The sequence below is a fragment of the Eulemur rufifrons genome, chromosome 14 (genome assembly GCF_041146395.1).
Source record: "Eulemur rufifrons isolate Redbay chromosome 14, OSU_ERuf_1, whole genome shotgun sequence".
Taxonomy (NCBI): Eukaryota; Metazoa; Chordata; class Mammalia; order Primates; family Lemuridae; genus Eulemur; species Eulemur rufifrons.
This window is the reverse complement of record NC_090996.1, coordinates 17,767,171-17,792,405: the sequence shown is the minus strand read 5'-3', so window position 1 is coordinate 17,792,405 and position 25,235 is coordinate 17,767,171. Positions and strand designations below refer to the sequence as shown.

The 25,235-nt window shown below is 57.7% G+C and overlaps 1 protein-coding gene across 2 annotated transcripts in view; it reads left to right on the top strand.

Annotated features, from left to right (window-relative positions):
- The window catches only part of SBK1 (SH3 domain binding kinase 1), a 49,923-nt gene extending 25,926 nt beyond the window's left edge, over nt 1–23,997 (top strand). For both annotated transcript variants that reach the window (XM_069486763.1, XM_069486762.1), the window contains exons 2-4: nt 18,008–18,240; nt 19,488–19,690; nt 20,370–23,997. In XM_069486763.1, coding sequence (XP_069342864.1) covers nt 18,015–18,240; nt 19,488–19,690; nt 20,370–21,203 — 1,263 coding nt within the window. In that variant the 5' untranslated portion in view covers nt 18,008–18,014 and the 3' untranslated portion in view covers nt 21,204–23,997. The remainder of the gene's footprint in view (nt 1–18,007; nt 18,241–19,487; nt 19,691–20,369) is intronic.
- Nucleotides 23,998–25,235: the final 1,238 nt, after the last annotated feature.

The following is a 25,235-nucleotide window of genomic DNA, read 5'->3' as shown; positions in this document are numbered from 1 at the left end:
TTTGGAGTCTATATACCCGTCCCCCCAAGGCCAGGCTGAGTTCTCAAGTGAAGTCCCCCATAGGAGGAGAAAATTTAGGGGTGTCCACAGGTGAGAGGGCCTGCAGTATGTGGCCCAGGGTGATGACTGGGGCTTTGGGTGTGTGTCTTTGTCTGTGACAGAGCAGGGAAGGGGTGTGTTTGAGAGAATGGGTGGGAATCCGTTATTTTCTCTACTGCCCCCCACCCAGGTCACAGTGGGGGTCTTCACCCAGGCCATACTTTGTGCTCTCTGCAGGATAGGGAAGGGGCAAGCCCTTCCCAAAGTGAGGTGCTAGTTTCTGGGGAGGGGAGCTAGTCTAGATGAAGAAGCCATTTCAGGTCAGGGCACCTTCTGTCCCCATATGCCCCAGGGACAGCGAGCCCAAGGCCTTCCCTTCTCCTGACCTCTGAAACACCCAGGGCCAAACCCAGGTTGGGTCAGTATGTCGTAGACAGCCTGGGGGCAAGTCCAGGTTCTCGCTTTAGCTTTCCAGGTAATACACAAAGCAGTACCCCAGCCTGGCCCTCAGTGAGGTCCTGAACTCTGGGGACCCTGCAGCTCATGAGAAAGCTAAGGGGCCGTGGGGGATGTTGTACCCTGAAATTCTGGATCAGAGAGCCTGAGAAGGGGCTGGACCACGCTGAGCTGCTGGGATTTCCCAGTCTCTTCTCTCTGAGCCGTCTGCAGGCGAGCAGTGATGCTGAACCCATTTGATAGATGAGCAAACTGAGGCTCAGGAAGGCAGGGCCCTGGTTACCAGGAGCCCCACCAGTACTTCCTTTGTTTAGATATTCATTCAACACACCTTAAGGTAGTATCTGTGGTGGACCATGCACTGGAGGCAGGGTCCTTTTTCCCACTTCAGCCCTGATGGGCTGTTCTCAATTTGCCCAGGCCATGCCTTTTGGGCCAGCTGAGGTGCACCTGGTCAGATCCAGCCAACCAGTTCTTGACCCCACACCTGAGGCACCTGGTCCCCATCCTGCCGCAGACTTGGGAGCACTGAGCCTGGGCAGCTGATTCATCTTCTCCCCTCTTCCCAGCACCTAGTGTCCCCACCCCCATCTGCTGCTGGCGTTGACTCAAGGGTGAATATGTGACCAGCAGGAGAGGAGGGTGAGGGGTGCTTCAGGCCAGACCTCAAATTTAAGGACAGTTGAGGCAGCCCCCTGCCACAGGCTGTGGGGGAGCCAGCTGCCCTGAAGACTGGGTGACCTTGGGCAAACGTGTGACATTTCCCAGAGATACTGGCAGAGAGCAAGCCACTTGCTCTGCAGCTGGCGGGGCGGATGCAGATGGAAGTTGGGCCATGAGAAGCATCCAGGTGTGTCCTACCCATCTCTGGAGAAGTTCATTGCCCCCCGTGGGTTTGCAGGAGCCCAGGACCTTGTCACACACCCCACAGGCAAGACAACGGAACTAGAGGCTAATAAAGAGCAGCAATTTGAGTCACTGTAACCAAGGAAAACTGCTACAAGGCCAGAGGGGAACAGGGGGTAGGACCTCCCCATCTCATTAAGCTGCGGTGGCTCCCTATTGAGTCTGCACTCATTCTGCAGTCTGGCCCCAGGCATCACCTCTTATTCCTCAGTCACCCTCTTCTGCTCCTGGCTCATCTCCTCCGTGTCCTCTAATTCTTCCCCTCTCTCACATGCCACTCCCCGACCTGAAAAGCCCCACTCTAGAATAGCTCAGGAGCCGCTCTCTGCCTCCACCTCCCTTGTTGAGCTGACCTGGGCTGGCACGTAGTAGAGAGCTGAATTTGGTTGATGAATTGGTGGCTTGGAGATGGTGGCATGTGTCTGACTGCTGTGAGAGTTTGTCTCCACATGTAGACTTGAGCCCCAGGAGACAGGAACCGGGTTTGTCTTGCCCATACTTCATCAGCATTTTCTAACCCAGAGCCCAGCACATTGTGTAGCACGTGCTGTAAAATATAGCCTCCAGATGCTTTCTGTGGATCTAGTGGTTTTTATTTATTTATTTATTTATTTTTTGAGACAGGCTCTCTCTCCCTCACCCCGGCTGGAGTGCGGTGGCGTGATCATAGCTCACTGAAGCCTCGAACTTCTGGCCTCAAGTGATCCTCCTGCCTCAGCCTCCCAAGTAGCTGGAATTACAGGCACACACCACCATGCCTGGCTAATTAAAAAAAATTTTTTTTTTTTTTAGACATGAGGTCTCTCTGTGTTGTCCAGGCTGGTCTCAAATTCCTGGCCTCCAGCCATCCTCCCACCTCAGCCTCCCGAGTGGCCAGGGTTACAAGTGTGAGCCACCGCACCCAGCACCACTGTATTTTACATGTTTGTTTTTGTTGTCAGAGCCAAAGAATGACCACCTTCTTTGGACAGGGCCCATGCCCTCCAGCTCGCCCCAGGCCCCACCTGACCTATTCATTCATTTATATATGACCTACTGCCCCCGCTGCTGGCATCTGGGTTTGCAGTCCCAGGATAGAGGGTAGAAAAATGTTTGCTCAGTGGATGACCTTTGTGTGTGCTGCACATACGGGTGTTCCCTGTCTCCCCCGTGGCAGCTTAGAACATGCACAGAGCGGTGTCCGTCCGGGGTTGGTAGGGCTACGTGGTGAAGTGAGCTGAACTTTTCCAGCTTGCTCCTACTTTCCACTCCTAGCTCCATCTCGCACCCTCACCCCTGTGCGAGAGGCATTCAGCCACCAAAAACCTGTTTTCACTGTCCCACTTGCCCAGGAGCAAAAGTCCAAGGTTCTAGGCACAGGTCCCACTGGGGACTCTTGGGGGAGGGCTGCTCTCTGGGCTTCAGTTTACCCTTCTGTCCAGAGGAGAATTGGATTAAAGCTTCCCTTGGCTGCAAACTTCCTTCTTGTTCTTACTTTCTAGGGCTGAGTCCAAGCTGTTCTAAGTTTTGGTCAGGCAGGAGGGTGGGGCCTAGATGCAGGAGTCACTGAAATATCACATTCTCTAAAGAGTAATGAAGCATCTTGATGGGTGTTGCCCCATAGCGGGGCCAGGGGCCAGGGGCCAGCAGTGGGCCCCAGCCACTGGGCATGGCCCTGGAAGGGAGTATGCCCTCTTCCTGGACAAAAGTCGTCTGCAGCCTGAGCTCAAGAGAGATGGCAGAGCACCATGGTTGAGAGAACAGGCTCTGGACTCTGCCTGGGTTGGAATCTCACTTAGCTGCTGTGTGACCTTTGGCAAGTCACTTACCCTCTCTGGGCCTCAGTTTACTTATCTGTAAAACAGGGATAATACCTACCGCAGAGGGTAGTCTGGGGTATTGAGCAGGCTAAAGTACGAGAGGGGTCTGGGACAGGGGCTGCCCCATCAAAAGGGCTCCATAACCGCTGGCCCTTATTAAAAGGGGTCTCAGCATGTGGATGACTAAGCCTTGGTGGTTATCCTTTTGGGACTATCCCCAGGGAGGGGCAGGGGTCTTTGAGAGGCAGTAGCATGTAGTCAAGAACATGGAGCTTGCCCAGGCTCCGGGTTGGGGGAGAGGGGAGGAGGGTTCAAGGCTGAGAGCTGGAGGGCCCTTCCTGAGCCTGTCGTGGAGCTCTGCCAGAGATGGGACTCTGGGTGGCCTGGTTCTGGAGTCAAGGCCATTGGCATTCGCAGCCTCTGCTTTCCAGGTGTGGTGCCTTCTGGGCTTTTTCCTGGGGTGGCTCCCAAGGCTTTCTGCTCCAGGCCAGAGTTCTCCCCAAACCACCCCCTCCCCCCACCCCCAACTCCCCTGCTCCCCCTTCCAGGTCCAGGAAGCAGTGGCAGCTGGGCCCGGTTAAAGTCCCCTCTCCTCCTTCCTGCTCACCCACCCTCCCCTCTCCCTGCCACAGCTCGGCCACACCTGGGGAAGGAGCAGGTCCAGACTTGCCGCCCAGCCCCTGCTCGGGAAACCCTGTAATGTCAGAGCTGGAAAGGAAGCAGTGGAACATTTTTCAATGTCAAGTGTTCTGTGCCAGGCACTGGACATCGTTTTGTCATTTAGCCCTGAGAATAGCACGGCATTAGCCTCAGAGCAGAGATTTGAGCCCAGCTCCGAGGACCCCCTGAGGTTTGTGTGAAACCTGCAGCAGACTGCCAGGGTTCGAATCCCGCCTCTACCATTCACTAGCTGCGTGACCTTGGGCAAGTCAGCCATCCTCTGTGCCTCAGTTTCTTCAGATACAGAATGGAGATAATAATAGCTCCTACCCCCTAAAGTTGTTGTGAGGATTAAAGGAATCTGTTACAGGTAAAGTGCTTTTAGCTGTGCCTGCTGCTTAAGTGTTTGCTCTTAGTATTTCTGTCACACCCTGCTGGGGTATGCAGATGAGCTGATGCAAGGCCAGGGGACCTGCTGTGACTTCCCTCTGCATTAGCACTCCTTCCCTGTGGCTTCAGACAGTCACCGGAGGGGCCCAGAATGTTCCAACTGCCTCTGGGCATTGAAATGGCCCTGAGGGGTTGGGAGACAGGGCAGGGGTAGTGCTGGACAGGACAGAGCTGCCCCATCCTCCCGGCCCCAGAGAGGCTGCAGGCATCCTGGCCCCCACTGCCTCCAAGGCAGCTTTCCTGAGTCTGTTAGGGCCCCTGCCTTAGCAGGAAGGGGCTTCTGACTCTGAGTCAAGGCTCAAGGCCTTGCAGGGAGGAGACCCTCCCAGCTTTGGAGCTCAGGTGCCTGCCAGTCCTGGCCCCCAGTGTCTTCAGGAGGCACAGTGGGACCCACAGTTAACACGGCTTAGTGGTAAAAAGCACAGGCTCTAGATCCGATCTCTAGCTGTGTGACCTTGGGCAAGGTGCTTAACCTCTCTGTGCCTCAGATTCCTCATCTATAACAAAGGGGGATGATATTAGTGCCTGCCTCATAGGGTTATTTTGAGGAGTACATGAATGGATGTTTGTACGGTGCTGTGAATGGCATCGAGTACCCACTAAGGGTTTGCTGTTAATATATGTCCTCAAAAGCCCTGAGCAGAAAGGGAATGTTAGCCCCACTTTAGCAGATTTAAAAAAATGGAGGCTCAGGGGTGACGTTTCCGTATCTGGGGTTCAGGGAAGACTCTGCCCACCTTTCTACCATTCACACAGTCCACGGGGCAAGGCCAGCCTAAAGGAGCCGACAGGACCCAGCCTGGGCCCCAGCTGCGTTCCTGAACATCTTCCCTGCCTTTCTGCCCCAGGCCTCTGCTCACAGCAGAGACGAAGCTGTGGCTCTGGCCCCAGGGCTCCCCCAGAAGCCTCTCAGTCTTCCCGCAGCCCCTCCTCAGCCCTGCTCCAAGGACAGTGGTGCAGTGCCGCTGTGGCTGGCCTCAGAGTCCCTGAGTGCAAGGCCCGGGCCAGGTTCATGCTCTCTCTCCACCTCTCAGGGCCCGGTGTGCGGGCTGGCTTTAGGAAGGGTTTGCCCAGGCCTGGGGTTTGGAGTGCATCTCACTTAGAGAGAAAGCCAGGTCCCCCGCTGTGGCCTCCACCCACCCGTCCTTTGATGGCTCCTAAGATGATGGCCACCCCTCCTCACTTCTATCCTCACTTCCTGCCCCCACCCCCTCACCCACCACTTGGTAGCCACCCCTCCCCTGGGCCTCCACATTGTCCCCAGCAGCACCCACCGCACTTGCAGCCTTCTCACCAGGCCTCGTCCTGACCACCCCCGATAGTGTCCTCACCCTTGTCCCCCCTGAGCTTTCCCTTCGGGACCTCTCACTGTCAGACACACGTCTCATCTTCTCCGTCATTGTCTGCCTCCAAACTGGAGTAGAAGCTCCTCGAGGGCAAGGCTGTTTGTTTGGTTCCGAATACGAATGTATTCCAGATCCAAGAACAGTGCCAAGTCCATAGTAGGTGCTCAACAAATATTCCTTGAATGTTCTGGAGCCATACAGATAACCTCTAAGCCACTTCCTAGCTGTGTGACACTGGACATACAACTTAATCATCCCTTCTCTGAGTCTCAGTTTCCTGAGCTGTAAGACAGCAGTCCCCAACCTTTTTGGCACCAGGGACCATTTCAGGGAGAATAATTTTTCCACGGCCCAAGGAAGAGGGTGGCGGTGGGGAGCGGCTGTACATACAGACAAAGCTTAGCTTGCTCGCCCACCGCTCGCTCACCTACTGTGCGGCCCTGGGTTCCTAAGTTTCATGGAAGACAACTTTTCCATGGATGGGGCAGGGGGTGCGGAGCTCAGGCGGTGATGCATGGCCCGGTTCCTAACAGGCCACAGACTGGTACCAGGCCACGGCCTGGGGGTTAGGGACCGCAGCTGTAAGAGATGTCATGGGAAAAATAATAGCAGTTCATCCAAAGATTGTTGTGAGGTTTAAATGAGTTGATATATATATTAAGTGCTTATACTTTAAGTTGTTCGTAGGTGTTGGCTATGGCTAGTAATACTTTAACCTGCACCATTACTACCCCATCTCATTGCTGAGGAGGTGGGGGCAGGCAGGCAGTAAGTGGCCTGCCCAAAGCCTCCTGGCTGCAACTGGCTGCCCGGCCTGAAGCTGGGCTGCAGCTCCCTCTGTGGGAGCTTGGGGAGGGCAGGGAGGTGAGGGCTGCAGCTGAGGAAGGGCCCGTCTCTTCTGGGAGCCTCTGCTTGCTCAGCCATCTCTCCGGGGGCCACCACTTGTCCCTGGTGGACACCCAGCCAAGGCCCCCGGCATGTCAGCCAGTGGTGGGTGACCATGTGCTCTCTGCCCTCCACTCCTGTTGACACCCCTGACCGCTGGCTGCCAGCCTCCCATGCAGCTAGGCTGGGCAGACCTCTCCAGCTCACTGCCCCCACATTCCCCCAGGGGCCACCTTGGGCCCTGGGCCCTCAAGTAGCCAAGAGGGCCAGGCCAAGGGCTTCCACCTCCTCCAGGGCCCTGCTGGGGCGGGCCAGAAGAGGCTGGAGGCCTGTTCCAGCTCTGGGTACCAGCTGTAGGCAGGCAGCGTCACAGACTATTAATAGCCACCAAGGATGTGCCCCGAGAAAGGGGCACACTGTACACCAGCTGGGAGGGGAGGCTGAGGCAGGGCCTGGAGCCGAACATGGGGCCTCACAGCACAGGGAACCCAGGCCACCCCAGTGGGGAGGGCAGTGGGGAGGATGTTTGGTTCTGGTTTCTGAGGCTTGATCCTGGGAAATGGGGGCCTGGGTCAGATGATCCCCACAGCCCCTGCTGGCTCGAGTCGGTCCTAGGGGTAAGATTTAGCAGAGCCTAATGGTCTTCACTTATAGAATAGAAAACCAAGGAACGGTGAGGGTGTGGCCTCACCCCAGCTCACCTGCAGGGTCAATGTCAGAAGCAAGGTCCTGGGCCCCGCCGTCCAGCAAACTTGCTGAGCATCTGCTTTGTGCCCAGCATGTTAAACGGGCATTCTCAGCCCCATCTTACTGATGGGCACACTGAGGCTTGGGCAGGTGGCACCCACTTGCCCAAGGTCACACAGCTAAGGGGTGGAACCTGAATCTACCGTATGAGGAGGAGATTTGAGAATGTTCTCTTCCTCCTCCTCCTCTTGAACCAGAATAGAATGTTTGGTGCGGTCTATATTTGTGTCAAAGGACCAAGGAGAGGAAGAGGCCTTATCTAGAGCCCCGCCCCGCCCCCGCCAATGTTGTGTGCAGAATAATGCATGTGCTACATGGGGACATTTTTCAGGGGAGAAGGTCCTGGGCTTTATGTTGACCCACGAAGGAATAAGAACCACTAGCTTAGCTCCCTGCATAGACTGGGAGACTGAGGAGGAGAGAGGCTGGCCAGGGCTCCCTGATGACCAGGGCACAGGCCAGAGTCTTTCCAAGCACCTCTGGGTCCCCTCCTCCCTGGCAGCAAACAGGGGAGTCCACGTGCAGGCAGATTTCTGTACTGAAGTACTGAGCCCAGGGACAATGGGAAGCTGGGGACATCCTTCAGGGGAGGTGTTAAGAGGCAGAGAGCCAGGCTGGGACATCCACTTTGGGGACATGGAGGGAGGGCTCCACTTCAGGCAGGGTGTTAAGGGGCTCCCAGATGCCCCCACCTTCCCGAGCACAGCAGCCCACTGCGGGCATTCAGGGTAGCCAAGATGGACCAGTCACCCTCCTCTGGCCCCGCTCGGGAGACACCAGCCCTCATGCCAGGTGGGCAGGGAGGTGCTACCTCCTGTGGCACTTGTGTCTGGCATTGTCGGATCCCCGACCACACCTGGTTCCGTTTGCTCCCTAGACGCAATAGGATTGTACCGTGGGAAAAGTTTCATTCCTGCCCTTCCTCTGTTCACTCGGTTCCCACCCATCTCCCCAGAGGGTCATTTGTTCATTCATTCATTCATTGGACAAATATTTATTAAGTGCCTGCTAAGTGCCGGGCACCGTGTTAGTCACAGGGGTATGCAGCAGTGAACAAGGCCAGACAGCAAAGTCCCTACCCTCCAGCTACTTCAGTTCGACTGGGGGAAAGAGACAGTCACAATAGATGTCAGAAGTCGGTAAGTTACATAATGCAAAGTGATACGTTCTACTGGGGAAAAAAACAGAGCGGGGTATGGGGGTCGGGAGTGCAGTAGGGCAGCCCGAGTTGAGAAGGTGTCATTTGAGCAGAACTTGGAGGAAACCGTGTGGCTATCTGAGGGTAGAGGTGTCCAGGCAGAGGGAATAGCCCCCAGGCAGGGAGCTGGCATGTTCAAGGGACAGCAGGGAGACCAGTGTGCTGAGTAGGGGACCGGGAGGAGGTCAGAGGGTCAGTGGAGGGCTTTGGAACAAGATGGGAGCCCATGGAGGGTGCTGAGCCTGGGAGTAACGTGACACTCCCTGGTTGCTGTGTCAGGAATGGACTGTGGGTGGCAGGGGACCAGCTAGGAAGGCACTGCCCCCGGGGGCTGAGAGGTGATGAGGTGACCAGTGGAAGCGCGAGGTGAGTGGCCACTGAGGGTGGCAAACACCTTTCTTAATGTCTGGTGTTGGTTCTAAAGTTATTTTATGCAAATGCAAGCAAATGAGAAACCTTATTTCCCTTCATTTCAAGGTAGCTTGCTAAACACCTGGGACTGTCTGGCCTCGTCCCAGAGTGACACAGAGGCCCAGAGATGGCAAGGGAGCTGGGGGCAGCTGCTGTGTCCCCTCTCCCACGTGGCTGGGGGAGGGCCAGTGGCACAGCTCCCTGGGGGTCATTGGACACCCTCCAGAAATTCCAAATGCACCCACACTTTAACCCAGCAAGCCTATTATAGAGTTATATCACACAGATACACCTGTGCACTGCAAAACAGCTCTGTACGAGGCTTCTGTACATTGTTTATGATAATAGCGAGAGGGTAGCCGCCACCCAAGTCTCCCCGGTAGGAGTCTGGTTAAACGGATGGCAGCATGTCCGTATGTACCTTTCCAGCCCTAGGGACCTGAGTTCCAGTGCTGCATCGGTTCCTCCTGCCTGGCTCCCCGTGCTCCTACAGCCACCCTGGGCCTTGCTCTTGGCGCTGGGCTGGCCTGGGTGCTGTCCATGCCTGTGGTGCTGAAGACTGTGGGGCTGGAGGGAGGCCTGGTGCTGTGAACCTGAGACCAAGAGTAGAGAAGGGGAGATAGAGCAGGAGGACGTTCAGGGTTCAACGCCTGGCGCTGCTACTCAGGAACTGAATGACTTTGGGCAAGTTGCTTAACCCCTCTGAGCCTCAGTGTCCCTATCTATAAAATGGGGTTGCTGTGAAGACTGAATGGCAGCAGCAGTGTGAAGCTTTGGCACATTGATAAAATAAGTGGTCATTTTTACTGTATCAGGTTAGAGACAGCAAAGCATGGTGGTTAAGCTTTTGGACACCAGAGTGATGGTGCCTGGATTTGAATCTTGGCTCTGCCACTTACTGGATGGATGATCTTGATCAAGTGACATGACTGCTCCGTGCCTCAGTTTCTTCATCTGTAACTTGGGGTTAATGATAGTCCCCATGTCATAGGATATTGTGAGGATTCGATGAGGCACTTGGCATATGACAGGGGTTCCCTAAGTATTAGCGATTTATCATCACTTTGCTCCCTGTCATCATCGTCAGTCTCGTGACAGCACTCCAGCCTCTCTGCTCACAGTGACCATGTTACTCACAGCCACTCCTGTCTGCTGTGCTTGGGGTTGGGGCTGTGAGAGGGAGACAGCACCTTGCCCCCTGGGTGCCCCGGCTTCTAGCCCACCCTGTCACTGCCTCTCTACGTGCCTTTGAGCCAGTAACTGTTCCTTCCCGGCCATCAGACTCTGCATCTGTAAAATGGTGCTAATGATACTTCAGGCTTGTCCCTGGGAAAATAGCTATGTCCCTATAGGGTCACATTCAGGAAAGCCAAGATATAAAAAGTTACAATTTCCCAAACACGTAGAGAATTAATCACTCGGCATTTGTCACACCCTGGCTAAGTGCTGGGAATAGCAAGATGATTAAGGCATGGATGGGGCTTGCTTTCAAGGAGTTCTTGGGTTTCTTGCTGGGTGGTTAATCCCCTTCAAGGCCCATTCAGGTGTCACCTTCTGATGCCGGAAGCCACCCTGATCCCCGTTGGCAGGACCCTCCTTGGAGGTGCTGGAGCACTGACCATTGTCCTGCGTCCGTGTTTTCACTGGCACCCTGGTTTGCAGGCGCATTCTCGTTTGTCTGGTGCGCTGCTCTAACCTGCACCCCATGCCAACACCCAGCACGGTGCCTGGCCCGAGTGGGTTGCAAGTTACATAAACCCAAGTCAAACAAGCTTAATTAAGCCAAAAAGGAAGTGTATTCATTCATGAAACAAATGTTGAGGAGCATAATTGGCTTTAGATGTGCCTGGATCCGGGCTCAAAGTCATCAGAAATCTCTCCACCTTTCTCATCTCTATTTATCTTTGTTGCTTTATTCTCCAGCGGGTCCCCCCACCCCTCCGCATGGTGGCAGAGCCAACCCGCAGCAGCTCCAGACCTACGTCCCCCAGTTTTGCAGCCCAAAGTGAAAGGATACCTCTTTCCTGATGGCTGCAGCAAAAGTCCTAGGGCTAGGTCTCAGTGGGTCACCTTCGGTCACTTGTTCATCTCTTAACCAGTCACAGAGGCCTGGCAGATGATGGGATGGGTCCACTGGTTGGCCAGGCCTGGGTGGAGACACCCCTGCTGAACCACATGGGACGGGAGGGCCATTACCCAAAGGGACATTGGTGCTGAGCAGGAGAAACAGCACGTGCCCATTCAAACAACCACAGAAAATGCGTGAGCGAGTCAAGGATTGGGTCAAATCTGATCGGAAGACAGTTTCTCTGACCACATGTATCAGAAGGACTCGGGGGGGATGAACCTAGAAGCAGGCGAGGGCATGTGGAGAGGGGGTGGAGGGGTGGCTCGGTCACACAGGCCCCGCCCCCGTTGCTTTACAGAGGAGCACAGTGAAGTGGGTGAGAGTGGTCAGAGGTGCTCCCTGTCCCCCCCTGGGGCCTGGAGTACCATCACAGGGCTGCGTTTTTCACAAGGACTTATAATAACGCTAACCCAGAAGTGAGGTGACCCACCCAGGGACAGTCACCAGTCAGTGGCATCCTTCCAGGCTGGGGCTTTGCTGAGGATACCCCTGGAGTTTGCCCACGCTAGGGGCACGGCAGCACAGGCCCAGTGCCCTGAGGGAGGGGACTGGACATAGGGACAGAGGATCTTAGCATCCCAGAGAGAGAACCAGAAAGGCCTGGCTGGCATCACTACTAGATCCAGCCTCGTCCCCACTGATTCCCCAACAGATGAGCATCCAGCCGCTGCTCCTACCCCTCAGCTCCTACCCCTTCTGCTCTGCTGCGTCTTGAGTTGCTGCCTGTCTGGGTCTGGCTTTAGGGGCCTCGCAGGAGAGCGTGGGCTCTGAGGCCCGATGGCTGGAGGTCAGTCCCAGCACTGCTGACTGCTCACCTAGGCAAGTGCTCAGCCCCTCTGTGCCCCCATATCCGTCCTGCTCCATTCTGCGCTGCTGTAACAGAATAGCCCGGACTGGGTGATCATCATGAACAGAAAGGTTTTTCTCATAGTTCTAGAGGCTGGGAAGTCCAAGATCACGGTGCTAGCATCTGGTGAGGACCTTCTTGCTACGTCTCCCATGGCGGAAAGGAAAGAGAGAGAGGGAGGGAGGGACTGGCCAAAAGGGGCCAAACTCATTCTTTTATAAGGAACCCTCTCCTGAGATCATGGCAGAGCCCTCATGGCCAAATCATCTCCTAAAGGTCCCACCTCTTAATACGGTTACAATGGCAATTAAATGTCAACATGAGTTTTGGAGAGACATTCAAACCATAGCAGTATCACTCTCTGTAAAACAAGGGTAATAATAGCCGTACCTACCTCCCAGGGTTGCAGTGATTATTCTGTGATCGAATCCACAGTGCCTGGCCTGTGGTAAATGCTCAATAAACATTTGCCAGGGTTATTTTTCTCCTGCAAGACAGGATAAGAGCAGGCCCCCTTCTCTTAGCAGGCTGGTCACCCTCCACCCACTCCTGTCACTGCGTTCTTGTCACTTGGTCCCCAGTGTTACCCTGGTTAGCCTTCTCTGGCCACTGTCCAGGCACTTGAATACACTGAGGTTCATACTGTAGCTCTTTTGCTTACTTACAACATAACCTTTGAGTCGGGGCTGTGCCCACTGCGGAAACAAACAAGCCCCCCATCTCAGCAGCTAACACAATAGAAGTTCCCTTCTGGGCCGGGCGCGGTGGCTCACGCCTGTAATCCTAGCACTCTGGGAGGCCGAGGCGGGTGGATTGCTCAAGGTCAGGAGTTCGAGACCAGCCTGAGCGAGACCCCGTCTCTACTAAAAACAGAAAGACATTATATGGACACCTAAAAATCTATATAGAAAAAATTAGCCGGGCATAGTGGCGCATGCCTGTAGTCCCAGCTACTCGGGAGGCTGAGGCAGTAGGATCGCTTGAGCCCAGGAGTTTGAGGTTGCTGTGAGCTAAGCTGACGCCACGGCACTCACTCTAGCCTGGGCAACAAAGTGAGACTCTGTCTCAACAAAAAAAAAAAAAAAAAAGAAGTTCCCTTCTGGCTCACGTAACAGTGAAGAGTGGGTGATCCTCCTCACTGTGATTTGGGGACCTAGGCTCTTCCTGTCTTGTGGCTTCGCCATCTTTTAGGGTTTTGCAGTGCTCTGCAGCAAGCCAGCATGCAGAAGAAGAGAGACTAGAGGGAAGCTTCCCCAGTTCTTGGAAGCCCCAGGCTGGCAGCGACATGCACCACTTCTGTTCACAGCCCCGTGGGGAAAGGCAGTCACGTGGCTGCCCTGGATGCAAAGGAGGCTGAGAACGTAGTGCCCTGCTGGACAGCCACTTTCCAGCAGCGACTTTGTAGTAGAGAAGAGGAAACACATTTTTGGTGGACAGTGGCTGTCTTTGCTACAACTATGGGCAAATCACCACCCTCTTGGGCCTCTGTCCTTCATCTGTAACACAGAAAGCGCCGCTCGACTGTGGCGAGGGCTGCACAGCTCTGTACATTCACTGAAATCATTGAATTGTACGCTCAGTGGGTGAGTTTTGTGCTATGTAAGTTACACCTCAAGCTGGTTTTTAAAGTTAGGAACCATCTTGCCCCCTTCTTAGGGTTCTTGTGAGGACTCAGTGAGTGAGACTTTGCCAAGCTGGTGGCACTGTGTGTGTATGTGTGCGCGTGCGTGTGTTCGTGTGTGCGGTGGGGAACAGGGGTTCCAAAGTAGGCCTGAGTTGGGTGACGAGGTCAGTGCAGTTTCATACGGGTGGCACCCAGCTCCAGCCGACCGTCAAGAGGAAGTGGTAGGTGGTTCGGTCTTGCACCTCCCTTGGGGAACCCTCCCCGACCACGGTGGCCCTCCAAGCATGTGGCAGAGCCACAACTTCTGCCGTGAAGTTGGGGGACCCCACCCGCACTCAGCAACACAAATAGCAGGTGGAGGCCCCCCTTGGGGCCAGCGAGGACACACCCTTGAGGTGCAAGGTGGAGGCCCCAGCAGCACAGTCAGCTTAGCGTGGGTGGGTGCGGGGCCAACCGCACGGCACGAACGGAGGTCAGCAGAGGCCTCCCCTGCCTGGCATTGGCACGATCACAGCCATGAAGCCCATAGCTGCTTCTGGAAGTGGGTGCAGTGACAATGGTGATGATAAAATACTTTGAGGATCAAGTTCCCACTGAGACTCTGTCCTCTTCTTCCCTACCTGGCTCCAGAGGGATCTGGGCGGATGTTCCCAACATCCTTGGGAAAGCACAGTGGTTAAAAGCATCAACTCTGGAGCCAATCCCGGTGCTAGCTGTGTGACCTTGGGCCGGTTACGTAGTCTCTGTGCTTCGTTTCCTCCTCTCCAAAGTGGGAGTGACAATAATACCTGACTCTTAGAGTTGTGAAGATTAAGCGAGTTAGTCCTTAGAACAGGGCCCGGCATGTCGTACGTCCTATAAATGTTGGTGCCATTATTATTACTGCTGTTGTTCCTGTTACTTTCTTCATCATACGGATGTGGAAGCTGAAGCTCAGAGAAGTGGTGTGACTTGCTCAAGGTCACCCAGCTAAAAAGTGGCGCACGTTAAGATCAAGGCCAATCCTGCCAGCCTCAAGGCCTGCGCTGTTCCCGTCACTCCCCACTGCGCCTCTCAAGTCACATGCGTCGGAACTGGGTCAGAGGCAGTGTGTACCTGGGGGATGACGCGCGGGCGTGTGGATTAATTCCTTGTCTCCTGCTGGCACCTTGCGGAGAACAGGCCTGAAGGGGGAAGGAGGGGGTGGTGGGGAGAACCCCAAAACTGGACCCTACAAACCAAGGAAAGGAATGAGGGAGAGGGTTGAATCTAGTCTAGCCCCTGCCCCTGGGGAGCTCTTGGCCTGTCGATGGGACAGAGAGGGACACAGCTGAGAGTATCCCTCCAGGGCTTCCTGGAGGAGCAGGACCTGAGGGTAATGAGGCCTGGGAGGGTGAAACAGGCAGGAGAGGTTGTTCAGGAGCCGTGAGGACATGGAATAGGGGACGCCAGAGCTGTGGAACAGCCGTGGGGCAGTGGGCAGAGCGGGGAGCTGCAGCTGGGGCGGGGGGTGGGGCATGGGCAAGGCCCTAACCCGGCCTATGTGGCTGTGCCCTGCCCCACCCAGAGCCTACCTGGGGCAGCTGAGGCCGAGGGTGCAGGGAGGAGCCAGGCACCCCCCAGTCCCTGGGGGAGGGAGGGCTTATAGCCACTGGCAGCTGCCAGTCCCGCACCCAGGGGGTGCAGAACTGCCCAAAGTGACCTGTCAGGGCCAAAACCCAAGGTGGGAGGGTTGCACACATGTGCACACATGCTGCACGCACGTGGCCCGCCCACCTCAGCAGCCCTCGGGGTGTCCACACACCTCAGGAGAAGTAGGTCAGCAGAGCAGCCGCGCCGTTCCCGGCGGGCGGGGGAGGAGCTCGAGGCAAAGAGGGCTGTGCACTCATCTGAACCCCCCGGGGACAGCCCCACACCGCGCACAGAAAGGGTCCAAGGACGCGTTGGCCTGAGGATGCGGCACAGGAGCAGCCGTGCCTCTCCCTGTTGGCACTGCGGCGGTCGCCTCGGTTTCCTAGCTCAGGAGCCTCCTCACCCAGGGTGGACCTTTGACTGGGGTTGGAAGAGCAGATCTTTTCCAGCCCCCAAAACCAGGGAGAGACTCTCACAGAGAGATGCCCCCCCACGGCAGCCCAGGACAGACCCAGTGCCGTGCAGCCAGAGCTGGGACTGCATGGAGACTTGGCGACAGGGGCCGTGTCCGCGTTCGGGTCAGCACGCTAAGGGTCGAGAGGAAGGGCACGCAGGACCGGGCCGCCGTGGGCATGTGGAGTGGGCTGGTGCAGGCTACAGACTAGACTCTCCGAGGACAGTATGTGGCATTTCAGCCAGAGTCCCTGGCACGCGTTCAGGTTGAAAATGACTAGGAAAGCAAAGGCAGTAAGTAGCTGGGCGGGGGATGGGGTGGAGGGGGGTGGCGGTGGGTTCTGTTAGAGTAGGGGAGACGGGCGGGCAGGCTTGTGAGCGGAGGGAAGGGGTGGGCAGAGGGGTGACGGGCAGAGGATCCCGAGGAAGCAGAGGGCGGGAGCTGGGGGGAAGGCTGCCTCCTCCCCAGCCAGCTGAGAGGACGGTGCAGATGGAGCTCCGTTTGGGGCTGGGTGGGAGGCCAGGAAGTTCCTCCTGATGTTCCTCCTCTCCGTGTGAAGTGGGAGGCTGGGTCGTGCCGGAGCGAAGGGGAAGGCGGGGGGGTTGGGGGTGCAGGGGGTGCTTGGGGCCTGCAAGAGAGCTGCTGGGCCGGGGTGAGGATTCTGTGCTCCCCTCCCCAGAGCCCCCCTGCCATGGCCAGCAGCCCTGGCTCAGCCGGGGACAGCGGGGAGTAACAATGTTAGCAGCAGGTCAACACCGGCACCCACAAGCACCCACTGTGTGCCGGGCACCAGGCGCTTCGCGTCTGTTAACTTATTTAATCCTGGCAACAGCCCATGGGGAGAAGGTACTGTTATTATGTCCTTCTTACAGATGGGGAAACTGAGGCACAGAGGGACAAAGTATCTTGCCCAAGGACATCCAGCTAGCAAGTGACGGAATCAGGATTCAGACCCAGGCTGTCTGGCTCCCAATCTGTGCCTCCTCCCAGATGGCGCTGTGGTGGTTGTCCTGCTGAGGGGGGTGGTGATGAGGGGCAGGCTGGGGGTGCTGGGGTGATGCATCTGTCGTTAGAGGGAGAAGGGAGTGAGGCGAGGGCAGAGGGAGGCTGCACCAGGAGGTGGGCACCCAGCGGCTGGAGGCCTCTCCGGCCAGTGCACGCACAGACACGCACACCTGCACCCAGCAAGGGCTCAGCTCCCCCTGCACCCCCACACTTCACAGATAAGAAAGGAGGGTCCCAGAGTGGCTGCCTGGAAGACAGGGCTGGGGAGGGACAGGGGCATATAAGGGGACAGAAGGAGCTTTGGGGTGATGGATATGTCCGTGATCTGGATCACAGTGATGGCCTCATAAATGCATACGTGTGTCAAAACTCATCAAATTGTACACTTTAAATATGTATAGCTTATTGTACATCAAATATACCTCAATAAAACTGTAGGAAAATGAAGTGAAAAAAATAAGGGAAAAAACAAGAAATGAAGGCCCCAGATGGAGAGTTAGTTCACTGTCACCCACTCAGAGCCTTGAAGAGTCAGGTCCCAGGCCGGGTGCAGTGGCTCATGCCTGTAATCCCAGCACTTTGAGAGGCTGAGGTGGGAGAATTCATTGAGGTCAGGAGTTCGAGACCAGCCTGAGCAACACGGTGAGACCCCCATTTCTACAAAAAATAGAAAAATCAGCTGGGCATGATGGCACGTGCCTGTAGTCCCAGCTACTCGGGAGGCTGAGGCAGGAGGATTGCTTGAGCCCAGGAGTTTGAGGGTGCTGTGAGCTATGGTGATGCCACTGGGCTAGGTCTTCGTGAGGTGGGTGCTCTGGCCTTGAGTCTGGGGGCAGGGGGCTGGGTGGGGCCCTGGGACTACAGCTGTCGTGTGTGTGCCTGTGTGTCATCTGCGGTGGGGAAGGCACTGCCAGGCTGTGTTCGTGTGTGGCTGTGCCACGTTGTGCAGCCGAGGTGTTTTATGCGGCAGCCACTGCCTCAGACCTCCCCTTCCTCTGGTTCACGTGTCACTGTGTTTACTGCCCGTCTCCCTCTGGAGCCTAAGCCAGGGATTCTTAGGCGTGTGTTCAGTGCTGTGTCCCCAGGTTTTGGACGGCCCTGGCAAACAGTGGGTGCTTCATTGATGCTTGTGAATGGGAGCACTCGTGTGAACTCAGTATCTGGCTGTGTCTGTGTGACATAAACACAGGGGCCTTGCCTGACGCCGCCGTGTGGGTGACAGCATGAGGCAGATGGGCTGGTGGTACCCAAGTGCGAGGGCAGGGACAGTGACTGTCTTGGGAAATGCTGGCTCAGGCTTGGCCCTTTTGGGAGGATGCTTCTCGCCCCCTTGTGGTCATCTTGGGCCTGGCATCTGGGTCCAGCCTCAAGTTTTCTGGGCGCTGGGGAGTCGGGGGAGGGCCCTAGCCTGATGACACACTTCATGCCACAACCCCAACAGGGAGAAGATGAGCGTGGGCTGCCCAGAGCCTGAGCCGCCCCACTCCCTGCCCTGCTGTGGGCCGGGGACCGCCCCTGGGCCTGGTGCTGGCGTGCCCCTTCTCACTGAAGACATGCAGGCGCTGACCCTCCGCACACTGGCAGCCAGTGACGTCACCAAGCACTATGAACTTGTCCGGGAACTGGGCAAAGGCACCTATGGGAAGGTCGATCTGGTGGCCTACAAGGGCACAGGTTAGTGTCTGCAGGGTGGCAGGGTTTTAGGTTGGGGTGGGGGGCATGACCGGGGCTCTCTAGTTCTCTCCGTGGGGCCAGGAGGCCAGCAAGGAGGCGGAGCCAGGGGCCTGGTGGACAGGATGAGGCCTGACCCTGCTCAGGGAGGAGGAGACTGGGCAAATGGGGCAAGAGAGGAAGCTGAGGGACGTGCCCAGGGACCTCTGCGGCGTCTGCTGCCCCTAGGGAGGTGGACAGAGAGCTGAGGGTAGGTGCTTGGGAACAAGGCACTGCACTTAAATGGTGGAGGGAGATGACCCTGTGGGGTCAGTATAGCCACCTCCATTTCTCAGGTAAGGACAGTAAGACTTAGACAGATTCAGTCACTTTGCCAAGGTCATGCAGCTACAGAGGGTTCGAACTAGGATGAAACCCCAGGAGTCAGCTCCAGAGCCTTCTCGCTTAGCCACTGAGCTGGCTGCCCCCCCGTGCTGGAGGCTCACTGTGGTACCCACTCAGCCAGCTGGGGCAGGGGGCTCTGTGCCAACCGAGGGCAGCAGGAGGAGCACTGGACCTGGGGCCACCTGAGCTTTGCTACTTGCTTACTGTGTGACCTTGGGCAAGTGACTTGACCTCTCTGTGCTTCAGTTTCCTTCTCTGTAAAATAGGGTAACATTATTGCCCCCTTATGAGGCATGGGTTGTAAATGTGAAGTGCTGGAGGCAGGGCCTGTGATGCGAGAGTGCTCTGTGGACACATGCTGTGTGTCACACAACTGCACCAGGTGGGCCCAGATGCCTGCCCAAGCACAGAGTCGCCGATGTGTGCCTTGAAGTGTCTCCTTTCTTCTTATTCATTCATCCCTTTAACAGACATTTGCTGAGCACCTGCTATGTGCCAGACTTTGGAGACACAGCGAGGACCAAGACAGAGGTCCCTGCACTCAGGGGCACAGACAAGATAAATAAGCACACAGTATGGCAGGACAAAAGGAGAGCAGGTGGAGGATGCGGCAGGCCCTCCTCACACTCCCTCGTGAAGGGTACAGCCTGGGTGTAGGGGACCCAGGTGATCCTACCTTGCTGCAGGGCCTTAGCAAGTCCTTTTCTCTCACTGGGTCTCCCCTCTGGAAAATGAGGACAGTCATGCAGGCTGGGGCCCAGGTTGTGCCTTGTCACTAGGACAGGCTGTGCAGACAGGCATGGGCATGACAGGCGCAGGACGGCAGGGACAGGGGGCTTCACCACAGTCGCTGTCACTCCCATCAGGCACCAAAATGGCACTGAAGTTTGTGAACAAGAGCAAAACCAAGCTGAAGAACTTCCTGCGGGAGGTGAGCATCACCAACAGCCTCTCCTCCAGCCCTTTTATCATCAAGGTCTTTGACGTGGTCTTTGAGACAGAGGACTGCTACGTCTTCGCCCAGGAGTACGCGCCCGCTGGGGACCTGTTTGACATCATCCCTCCGCAGGTATTAGGGCGGTAGCATGGCGAGGGAAGAGTGTGTGTGTGTGTGTGGGGGGCGGTCAATCAGTAAGTATTTATTGAGTGCCTACTGTATGTCAGTTACCGTTGGGGGGCTAGGGACGCACAGTGAAGACGACAGAGGCCCTGCCCCTGCTCTAGTGGGGAACCAGACACCCACAACAAGCCGCTCCAAACATCAGATTGAGATAAGCACTAAAGGAAATAGCCAGAAAGATGAGATAAGGTCCAACAGCGCCCTCCTCTGGAACTGCACAAGAGGGGAGGTGTCAGGTCCCCCTGGAAGGAGGCCCCAGAGCAGGTGACCCTGGAGCTGGCCGGAGAGTGGGGGAGGATCCAGGCGCTAGGTTTGCATCTGCTCTGCCATTTGCTGGCTAAGTGATGAGACCTCCCGGAGCCTCCATGTCCCCCCAGGGAAATAGCCACCGCGAGGGTTTGATGAAGTCAGAGCTGAAAGGTCGCCTAGCGCAGCACCAGCGAGGGCTCCGATCGTTCGGGGCCCCTGCGGTGCGGTTACCGCGGAAAGGGTGGGAGGCGAGGATGCGCGGGACGGAGAGGGAGCTGGAGCTGTGCGGGTGCGGGATGCCGGGCGCAGCTGGGACGGGAAGGCTGGGGCAGGGGGCGGCAGGGGAAGGCCACCTCTGAGCGCCACGCCCCGGCCGCAGGTTGGGCTCCCCGAGGACACAGTGAAGCGCTGCGTGCAGCAGCTGGGCCTGGCGCTGGACTTCATGCATGGGCGGCAGCTGGTGCACCGTGACATCAAGCCCGAGAACGTGCTGCTGTTCGACCGCGAGTGCCGCCGCGTGAAGCTGGCCGACTTCGGCATGACTCGCCGCGTGGGCTGCCGCGTGAAGCGCGTCAGCGGCACCATCCCCTACACGGCGCCCGAGGTGTGCCAGGCGGGCCGCGCCGACGGCTTCGCGGTGGACACGGGCGTGGACGTGTGGGCCTTCGGCGTGCTCATCTTCTGCGTGCTCACGGGCAACTTCCCGTGGGAGGCGGCGTCGGGTGCCGACGCCTTCTTCGAGGAGTTCGTGCGCTGGCAGCGGGGCCGCCTGCCGGGGCTGCCGTCGCAGTGGCGCCGCTTCACCGAGCCGGCGCTGCGCATGTTCCAGCGGCTCCTGGCGCTGGAACCCGAGCGCCGCGGACCGGCCAAGGAGGTCTTCCGCTTCCTCAAGCACGAGCTCACGTCCGAGCTGCGGCGCCGGCCCTCGCACCGCGCGCGCAAGCCGCCCGGGGACCGCCTGCCCGCCGCTGGGCCGCTGCGGCTCGAGGCGCCCGGGCCGCTCAAGCGGACCGTGCTCACCGAGAGCGGCAGCGGCTCCCGGCCCGCGCCCCCGCCCGTCGGGCCGGTGCCGGTGCCGGTGCCGGTGCCCGTCCCGGTGCCGGTGCCCGAGGCCGGCCTGGCTCCCCCGGCACCCCCCGGCAGGACCGACGGCCGCCCGGACAAGAGCAAAGGGCAGGTGGTGCTGGCCACGGCCATCGAGATCTGCGTCTGAGCCGCCCCCGCCGCCCTCCCGGGGCGGGCACGCAGCGGGGGGAGCCGCCCTGGGCCTGCTCCCAGCCGGTGCCGGCGGCCGGCAGGAAAGCGACCGGCGCCCGCTGGGCTGGAGGGCGTAGCGGGTAGACTAGGCAGGACCGCTGGCTGCGGGTCCCCGCGGTCCGGTCCGGTCCGGTTCGGTCCGCGGGGGGCTGGCGAGATAGCCACCAAAGACCTCCGAAGCCGCCCGGTGGGCGGGGCCGCGGCCCAGAGAAGCCCCGCCCCGCGGACCCAAGCATTCAGAGCCCCGCCCACAACAGGAGCAAGGGAGCGGCGGGGCCAGACTCCCAGACACCTCCCTGAGCCCTGGAACCCCAACTAGTTGCTCCTTCTTGGCCCTTCACACCCCTGGCAGATCATCCTGCAGTCCCACCCAGGTCCTGCACTCCTGTGAGTGGCCACCCCACTCTCCCCCTTCCTACCCTGGGCACAGAAAAGGACTGAAACGTTGGGCAGAGAAGGGGCTTAAGGCCCCTCCCCCTCTCCCCGGCACTGGCTAGGACCGAAGGCAATGAGGGGAGGCGGTGCGTCCTGCCCCTTTGCTGGCAGGCTGGAGGGGAGAGGACAAGCCCTGGGAAATGTAGCAAATCTCTGGATGTCGCATAGGTGTGTTTGTGTGTAGGTACGGGCCCCAAGAACCTAGTGACCCCCACGCCCCCATTCCACCGGTGAGGACACTGAGCCCAGTAAGGAAGGCGGCTTGCCGTGGGCCAGTAGCCACTGAGAGGCAGAGCTCTCTCCCCTCCCCTCCCCACTTGTCCTGACAAGTCCCGGGGATAGAAGGGCTCTCAGGGCAGGGGTCTCGCCCTGCATCCTTAGGGCCGGCAGCCAGTGCAGAGCCAAGGGCCGGGCCCAGCCCGCCCCCCCCAAGCTGCATCTTCTCCAGGCCCAGGGACCTCTCCCAGATCCTCCCAGTCCTCGCTGCCCCAGCCTGGACAGAGTAGCCTGGGCTTCCAGCAGGCAGCGAGGTGACTTACGCCAGGAATTTCTTCTGAGATTTTTATCGGGGTCAAACATGCCACCCTCCAACACCGGGCTGACCCCATCCTCACATCTCCCATGTTTCTGCTACTGGAGCAGCAGGAGGCAGGAGCCGCGTGTGTGGGCATGAGAACGGGGGGGCCGTGGACGCGTGGAAACAGGTGTGCGCGCAGAGTGCAGGCGTGTGGGCGCAGCCTTGAGTGTTCCTGCGACTGCGCATCGCGATGCCTCAGCCACTCCGCCCCGCCCCGGTTTCCCACCAGGCCTGCATTTCCCCCACCCTCAGGGAATCCGGCAGGGGGGCACCTGCTGGTTGGTCCAGGCCCCCAGGCAGCAAAACAGACAAGAGGAACCAGCCTCACCCAGCGCTCCCTCAAGGGGACCTCCGACCCTCTCTGTAGTGGCCCGGGACCCCCACAATAACCTCAGCACGGGTGAAGCTGCCCTCTGTGCCTGACAGTGCCCTAGCAACTGTCCTGGGCCACCCCTGCCTGGGTCCCTCCTGGGGTTCTGGGGCATTTGAGGGGCCTCATTGGTGGGCCAGGCTGGCCAGAGTGGACATCCATCACTTTCTGGCCTGGAGCCCCCACCTCTCCACTCACCCCTCAGTCCCACCTCGAACAAGGGCTATAGGTCCCCCTGCCCTGCCCGGGTCCAGTTTACAAACAGTGTGCGGTTGCCCCAGGGCCTGGCCCCCCCTCCCTGGTAAGCCCACTCCTCTAAGACCCCACCTCCCCCGTGGGCATGGGCCCTCCACATGCCAGGTAAGTAGCAGACCCCTCCTCCCACCAAGGGCCAAGTCTCAGAGAAGGCCCCATCACTGCCCCAGCCCACCTGGAGCCCAGCCGGGCCACCTCTCCCAGCCGCGACTTCTCCTTTTGCCTTAGGCCTCGCGACATCCTGATCTCTCCTGCAATAACAAGGAAGCGAGATTCCACAGTAGACGTCCCTTGCGTGCACACCCCCCCTCTCTTTGTTAAGATCCCGTTTGGGAGTCGTCTCCCTTGTCGTAGTACCTAGTATGTTAGAGTCGGGAAGGGACTGTAGTGACGTAGTTCAGCCCTCATTTGCAGAGGGGCCAGGAGGGCAGCCACAAACCTGACCGGAGAGCAGAACTGGATCACAGGTCAGGGCTCTGCCGCTGCCTCCTCTGCTGGTCGGGCTGGGACCCTTTGCCCCTTAGGAGAGGTGTTGGTCACAGATGTTTACCTCAGTTTATGTCACTGTCGAAGAAACAAAAAATAATAGCAAAAAATAACACCGTAGACATGAAGACTTAGAAGACAAAACACACACACACAAAATCTCCCCCCTTGCGATTTCTCTGTGAAAGTACAGTGTGTGTGTTTGTGTGTGTGTGCGTGTGCGTCTATCCCTCCCTGGGCAGGCCAGGTCATCTCCGGCCTCTGTCCCAGCTCCTGTGTCCCCCATACTGCCCCTGTCCTCCGGTGCTTCCCAGAGGCCCCTCTGAGCTGGCCTGTGGGGTGTGGGGAGCCCCCGGGCGGGAGGCGGGGCCACAGGTCAGCTAGAGGGTCTCCCACCAGGCCCACTGAGCAGAGCCCCAAGGCTGCCCAATGCTCCCTGAGCCCATGCTGTGGCCGGTGGGACAGTCCTGGTGGCTGGCATCAGCCTCCGAGCCTGGCTCAGGGACTGGGGCAGGGGTCTGGGTGGAATCCCAGATGTCCCAAAGCCCCAGACCCTCATGTCTTGCCACCTCCCACCCCCTGTGTTTGTAAATACTCTGGCAGCCTTTGGCCCTGAGAAGGTTTTTAAATGTGTTATTTACATCTCTAAACATGACAATTGCTAAAAAATAAACAAAAGTTTAGAAAAATTACCACTGGGTGGCTGTCTGGTCTCGGTTTTGAGGTGGGAGGGCACCCTGGAAACTGAAGGTCTGATCTTGACAAATGCTCCAGGCTCCCCGTGACCTCGCAGGCCTCCAGTAGGCTCAGGCCAGGGTTCAAGCGAGAGGGGAACAGGACGTGGGGCCTAGGGGAGGGGATGGGAAGGGACTCCCTGGCCTGGAGTCCAGCTTCAGCTTACGGCCCTTCAGACTGGGCAGGAAGTAGAGGCAAAAGGCCCAAGGACCAGAGTAGGCCTCGAGTTCTCCACTCAGCAGTTATTTACCAAGCAACTTGTGTGTGCCAGGCTTCCTACTAGGGACAGGGACACAGCTGGGAGCAGGACAGATAGGGCCCCTACCCTTGGGTAGCTGGCGATCTGGTGATGGAGACAGACATCACCCAGATAGCAGACTGGGCGCTGTGAAGGTATGGAACTGGGAAGCCCATCCAAGTTAAGAGGAGTGGTTGGAGGCTCCCTGAAGACAAGTTCAAAGGATTCGAAGTTCTCCAGGCATCAGCATGGCGGGGGCAGCAGGAAGCTGAACAGGCGGTGGGTGCAGACTCCAGCAACAGGCAAAGTGGAAGTTCTTCTAAAGCAGGGGGAGTTGGGACGAGCTGTAGGAAGTTTCATGATTCAACATTAATTCAAGCAAAAAAAAATTTTTTGGAGACAAAGTCACACTCTGTTGCACAGGCTAGAGCACAGTGGCGTCAGCCTAGCTCACAGCAACTTCAAACTCCTGGGCTCAAGTGATCCTCCTGCCTCAGCCTCCCAAGTAGCTGGGACTACAGGCACACGCCACCACGCCTGGCTAATTTTTTCTATTTTTAGTAGAGACAGTGTCTTGCTCTTACTCAGGCTGGTCTCGAACTCCTGAGCTCAAACGATCCTCCTGCCTCGGCCTCCCAGAGTGCTAGGATTATGGGCATGAGCCACTGCACCTGGCCCATCAAACAAATCTTTACTAGTTACCTACTTGTGTCTGTTGACTCTGCCTTCAAATACAGGTGCATCCAGAATCAGCACTGCCCACGGCGGCATTGCTGCGTCTCTCCCTGGCCTAGTGCGGGAGCCTGCCCTCCGGCCTCCCAGCTCCTCTCCCGAGCCTCTGTGGGCTCTTCTCGGTACGATGGCCAGACTATTTTAGCTAATAAGACTTTAA